General features: G+C 33.2%; 1 protein-coding gene across 1 annotated transcript; it reads right to left on the bottom strand.

Moving 5' to 3' along the window:
* Positions 1–1,081: 1,081 nt before the first annotated feature.
* Positions 1,082–6,087, bottom strand: LOC139844165 (putative HVA22-like protein g). The gene is made up of 6 exons (XM_071834369.1): positions 6,025–6,087; positions 5,806–5,904; positions 5,092–5,148; positions 4,919–4,982; positions 4,636–4,839; positions 1,082–1,407 (listed from the first exon to the last, which is right to left on the bottom strand). Exons 1-6 carry the CDS (start codon positions 6,054–6,056, stop codon positions 1,129–1,131), a joined length of 735 nt encoding a protein of 244 aa, XP_071690470.1. The 5' UTR covers positions 6,057–6,087; the 3' UTR covers positions 1,082–1,128.
* Positions 6,088–6,970: the final 883 nt, after the last annotated feature.

Genomic DNA, 6,970 nt, shown 5'->3' with positions numbered 1-6,970 from the left:
GTGACTCCCGCCCCCGTAGCCATAGCTTGCGTCTGCTGATTACCAGACGGCGTGTTCTGATTATCCGTTTGAGTACGTTCCGATGATTCCCCGGAAGTCATGATTCTGTTAAAGAAACAAAAAATTCGAAAATTTTGTGAGTAACGAGCCTTATAATTCAAAACTTTAAAAGAAAAAACCATTAAACACGTCTTGAATTAATTCGACTCTCAATGAAAGCACCACTTGATCATGCATATATTTTCCAAAAGGTGAGTATGCATGCTCCATACGTTTAAAGAGGTTTAAGGATCTTAGAACTTAGCTCTCCGGTCCGGCTACCATGAATAACCCTGGCCGGCATGATGATGTCGGCGGGGTGGCTAGGTGATTAAGTCCACCTTCGATGACAGCCGTCGATCGGAAGGCCCTGAGTAAGGTTGTAGATAACAATCGTAAAGGAACTAACCTGTTAACCTTAGAAGATGAGAGAGATGATAATAGCTGTTACGTAAGATGTGTTTCGTGTGATGATTACGTAACGTGGTATATCGTAGAATGACAATTAGGGTTAGTATATATAGCAAACCCTAATTCTAGAATCATCCAAAATTGTGATAATCCTTTCCATAACAAACTCCCCTAAATACCGGATTTAATTATGGAAAATATATTATCGAATTTGGTCAACAAGTAACCGCCATACTGAGAACGAAGTATGCAATGCACTACCGTATACCGCATAGAGTCCATGTGCATGCGCCTATTAGGGCGAATAGCCTGCATGCGTTTAGCATGCGCTTGCGGGTCGCGGTATCATTATTTTTAGTCATTGGATTTTCAACGGGAGAGTTGGACCTCAGCGTAACATCCGAGCTCTTCATGACCTCGGGGGTGATTAAGGAATAGTGTTTTGTCCGGTTTTCTGCCCTGTTTTTGTATTTGGGGCTTATTCTTTCAGTTAAGTTTTCCCTTAGTTTATATACTTTGAGTACTTTTGCCAAAAAAGAAAAATAAAAACTAGCTATGTCATTACACAACTATGAAAATTGAATGGCTTAACTGTCAGTCTAACTGTTGAAAATTAAATACTCTCATAATTAGTTTGATACAAATACAACAAACAATGTACATTACATAGCTCATAGCTCATAGACCCTGCGACTTTTTGAACCTTAACCAAACGGGTTCTCTTTGACCCGGATTTGAATGGGGTCTACTTGGTGATCCAGGGATACGCAACTCCTCCGGATATGTTGGTTGGCGATGGCTAATGTTTGGCATCGGTGGAGCTGTTGGAACCCACGTGTCCTCAACTAGATCAGTTCGAGGAACCGATTGTGGAGTAGCCGGAGGTGGAGTGGCGGGAGGAGGTGGTGATGTTGGTGGTGGACGTCGATCTCGAGAATTTTGATTATTTTGAAAAACCTATAGGAAAAAATAAACATTATACATTTGATGGTTAAATAAAGATGATGTTGGTAAAGAAAACATTAATTTTATATTATATGGGGTTTACTCGCACACATTTGTTCATCAAAAAATTGGATAAAATAGAATTGTTGCAAGAATACATTAATGTAATTTGCTTGATAAAGAAATATTTCAGTAAAAAACAAAAGTTTCTATTGATATCATGTGATCTAGATCATTATATACAACCAAAATTAAGCAACACATGATGTGACATGACCATTATTGTGTCATATAACTATTATTAAATGAATACAAAAAATCATCAATTTCTGCATATTAATTGGCATGTTGTCCTCAAATAACAAGTTCATTACGAGTATATACTTGATACCTATTGTAACTTGCAAGTGAATACCAACTACTTTCAAACATTTCAAACGTTACTAGATTGGCCCGAAACCTCACATTATGACGAAAAGCCTTGAACTTTGGGTTAGATATAGGCCTTGACACGAAATATGAATTGCAAAAAGGATGGTGTTAGCTAGGGGTGTTCAAAATATCTGAATCCGAAATCCGAATCCGAAAATATCCGAAAAATCGGATATCCGAAAATTCGGATATCCGATTTTTCGGATTCGGATATCGGATGGAGTTTTTAAAATTTTCGGATATTCGGATATCCGAATATCCGAAAATTTCTAAAAAATCCGAAAAATATCCGAAAAATATCCGAAATATCAGAAAAATATCCGAAAATTATCCGAATATCCGGAAAATTATCCGAAAATATTCGAAGTTCTTCAAAAATATCGGATATTCGGATAATCCGATATCCGAATCCGAAATTTCGGATATCCGAAAATCGGATATCCGAAATTTCGGATTCGGATTTCGAATGGGGTTTTTCACTATCCGAATTTTCGGATATCCGAAAATGAACACCCCTAGTGTTAGCGCTGACACAGATCTTCTATACCTGGGACCCACCCGTCAAGATATTTTTACCCGTCGATATATATATATGTATATGGGCAGGATCAATGGGGAAGTAACCAATCGGGAGGAAGTAAATTTTTTTTTTTTTCAGGCATCAAGATCACACGAAAATATGAACATTAGAAAAGACACTTCGTGATGAATGTTATTATTTAGGCGGAAAAACGATCGACAAAAATAACATTCAAGATAATATTCTTCGTGAAGAATGTTAACGTTTTTTTTTTCATGTTTTGTGAAGTAAAATTTAGCCCGATTTAGGGTTTAGGGTTTGGTGTTTTGTGTTTATTCCAAAAACCCAAAACACCAAACCCTAAACTCTAAACCATTCGTGTTAAAAACTCAATCTAAATCCTAAATCTAAACCCTAAACCCTAAATTTCTAAACCCTAATATCTAAACTCTATTAACCCTAATATCTAAACCCTAATACCTAAAGCCTCAACATACGCTCGAAAAACACGATAATTGTTATATATTAGTTCTTCGAGCGTATTCCCGCCAAAATAAAAACATTTATCACAAAGTGTCTTTATTAAATGTTCATATTTTCATCCAATCTACAATGTTCGTGAACAAAGTTTTAAAAACAAAAACGAAAAAAAAAAAGATTTTGCTTCCCCCGCTTTCCCCCCGATTAGTTACTTCCCTCTTGATCCTACCACTATATATATATATATATATATATATATATATATATATATATATATATATATATATATATATATATATATATATATATATATATATATATATATATATATATATATATATATATATATATATAGGTAGGATCAAGAGGAAGTAACCAATCGGGGAAAGCGGGGGGAAGCAAAAAAAAAAATTTTTCGTTTTTTGAAAAAACTTTGTTCACGAACATTATAGATGAGATGAAAATATGAACATTTAGTAGACACTTTGTGATAAATGTTTTTATTTTGGCGGGAAAACGCTCGAAGAAGTAATATATAACAATTATCGTGTTTTTCGAGCGTATTTTGAGGTTTTAGCTAATGGGTTTAGATATTAGGGTTTATAGGGTTTAGATATTAGGGTTTAGAAATTTAGGGTTTAGGGTTTAGATTTAGGGTTTAGATTTAGGATTTAGATTGAGTTTTTAACACCAAACCCTAAACCCTAAACCCTAAACTCTAAATCGGGCTAAATTTTTACTTCACAAAACATGAAGAAAAAAACGTTCATATTCTTCACGAACAATATTATCTTGAATGTTATTTTTGTCGATCGTTTTCCCGCCTAAATAATAACATTCATCACGAAGTGTCTCTTCTAAATGTTCATATTTTCGTGTGATCTTGATGCCGGAAAAAAAAATTCAAAAAAAACAAAAAAAAATAAAAAAAAAATTTTGCTTCCCCCCGCTTCCCCCGATTGGTTACTTCTCCATTGATCCTGCCCCTATATATATATATATATATATATATATATATATATATATATATATATATATATATATATATATATATATATATATATATATATATATATATATATATTAACTAACTCGTTACTTACGACCTGCGAGTAAACCCGCAAAAAAATTGGATTTTACATTGAAATAATAAGTATATTAAATTAATGTATAATTAAATACAATATATTATATGAGGGTTAATGGGTATACCGTGGATTTCTCAAAGGGGTATCGCGGATGGGTCGAATTTTACCCGCCGCAGGTATTACACATCAACGACCCGCTAGCGACCCGCTCTCGACCCGTCAGCGAGAGTACAAAATTTTACCCGCCCCGCACTCGCGGGTAAAAAAATTTAAAATTTACTCGCCATGCACGGATACCCACGGGTCGCGGGTTTTTTCCGCCCATTGCCATCTCGACTTGCGAATTCCAGCGTACATGACAATTGATATACAAGTTTTAATTGGGCATGATTTATACTAAAATAGAGTCAACAAAAACCATGATTTGTAATTTGTAGTGACTACACGTTTGGATAATTTTGATTTTTTCGGCTCTAGTCATTGCCAAGAAGAGCCACCCGCGACTAGCAGCATCTAGTTACGTTGTTATACTAACGGCTAAAATGAGCAACAACTGGAAGGTTAAAAATCTACTTGCATAAAAACTATGCCCACTATATTTCAAAGGTTAAAAAAATGTTCAATGTACAAAAATAAGCGTCATTAAACACGGTATCACCATACCTTCTTTAGTTTTTGCTTAGCAGTTTTCTTTGAAAACGAGAAGGAGAAAAATGGTACCTCGGATCTTGGTCTTGAAGGGTTCGAAGCCAAATATCGAAAGATTTCAAAAATTCTAGTTTGTCCCAATTCTGAAGCATTGTGCCAATAGTAAATCGCCACATCCCACGCTTTCGCTCTCATTTCCCTTAAACTTCTTTCAATATCAGTTTCATGTCGCGCTATGAATGGCCTCAACATCGCATTATATACATATCCTGTTCCCTGAAACACTCGTGAACTTTCTTTTTTAAGAAACAATTAACAATAAAATTATATAAACAAAATTTGGTCATCTTTCCACCTTAGTTTTTGGATACCATAAATAGATAATAAGGGCTAGCTTCAATTCTCCATACATTGGTACCCTATAAAAAAGATTGTCAACTAATGTTAATGTTAATGTTAATGTTAAAAGTTAAAACATGCATACATCATCAATAAGCGATTAATGTAAACAAGTTACTTAACACGTACCATGAAATGAATATATCACCGATTCTTTCAAATACTGTAAGAATTGCGATTATGACCCTGAGAAGAAATCATAACAAATGAAACGAGATTTGATATTGAGTTATGATCAAAATTGTTAGTTTGTTACCATAGTATACGAACTGAAAACACAAAGAAACGGTAAACGTTTTGGCACAAAGCATTGTGAGTTTGTAAACTTAAACATTGCAATGTACAAGTCATTTTAGAATTACTACCTTAGAATTAAATACTTATACACCAGAGACAAAGTTTGCTTCTTTATGAAGGTTTGGAAGTTTCATACTTCAATAAAATTCTCTAATCCAATATGTTTTCTATTACTAATTATAAGACCAAGTCATCAACTCGTATACGAAAGCAACTGTTACCAAATCCAATACAACTTTCACTACACTAGATACAAGTCATTAAAGCATTACCACTTTTCATTTGATAAATAAAAAGGATTTGACCTTTTCAAAAGTCTAATTTTGACCCTAATATCTTTCTTTGAATAGGATATGCTTCTAGTTCTTTATCTTATTAGTGAGATTAAGACATCTACAAGCAACTCAAACCCTATCAATACACATGGCACTTAAATGTCAAATCCTAAAAATAGGGTTGATTGATCTAATCCTAAAAATATAGTTGACCAAAGAACCAATATGGTCAATTTTAATTCTTAATTTAAAGTGAAAATGGAAAATTTACCAATATTGACACCAAAATCTTAATTCTGAATTTGCAGCACCATGCCTTTCAATGGTTTTAAAACACTCAAAAGCTGGATATGCATATCCAAGAATCAACCTGTAATCATACATGAACTTAGATTTTAACTGATCAAAACCAATTTCCCCAAATTCAATCCAGCAACAGAAAAAATAAAAATAGAAAATATAATAATACTGATAAATGTAAGCTGCTTACACAAGACTGTTTATAAGGAGTTCACCTAGCATATCTTCTTCCAAACTTTATTTATGCTATATTAACCATAAAATAGAAACAAACAAGAAAATCAATCATTCATTGATCTTGAAACCATCATCAAAAAATAGACAACATTTTAGTAAAATTAACCTAATTTGATTCATACCCAATTCAATTCACCATAAATGAATATGATTCATGAAAACAGATTCAGCTAATGAACTGAAAGTATTAATCTTTACATAAAGTACCAAATTGGTATAAGAAATCCATAACCCAATTGAGTCAAAACAGATATAAGTATCGACTGTAATGAAGGAATATTTAGAAAGCAAGAACATTACCGTTGTTAAATTATGGGGAAAAAGTGGGAGAGATCAATGGATTCGTTGAATTTATACAGTCGTTGTGTAAAAGGTACTATTGAGAAAGAGAGAAGGGGTGTGCATATGTTTGGGAATGGTGATTTACATTTGTTTATTTTTCAACTTCATAACTTTTTATAAATCATCAAACAATCAATCAATATTAAATATGATGTTAGGAAGCAAAGTTTTGATTACTTTTTAATGTGGTACGGAGACTTTATTGGTTGGTTTCCGTTCTAATTGTCTTTTATTTAATCTTTTATAGGAGATAGGAGATAGGAGATATAGGAGATGGGAGATGATATTTTTAACTTTCAAATTAATAATAAATTCACCATCAATTGTTTGTTTTTTTTAATAGACGGCAATAATTTTTTTATTACAATATCAAACTCAAAAGGTAGCTTCAATGCAAGCATCTACTCACGTCCATAACAATTACAATACACTCGAAGGTGTCAAGTCGGCAACACTAATTACACTATATACAACATTACACGAAATGGCTAGGATGAGATAGAATGAGAATTATGGAGTCAACTATGCCAATCGATAGATTATAGATTCTTTCAGTT

Source organism: Rutidosis leptorrhynchoides, chromosome 4, assembly GCF_046630445.1.
Source record: "Rutidosis leptorrhynchoides isolate AG116_Rl617_1_P2 chromosome 4, CSIRO_AGI_Rlap_v1, whole genome shotgun sequence".
Classification (NCBI taxonomy): Eukaryota; Viridiplantae; Streptophyta; class Magnoliopsida; order Asterales; family Asteraceae; genus Rutidosis; species Rutidosis leptorrhynchoides.
Note: the sequence above shows the minus strand (reverse complement) of the source record. Positions and strands in the feature narration are given on the sequence as shown.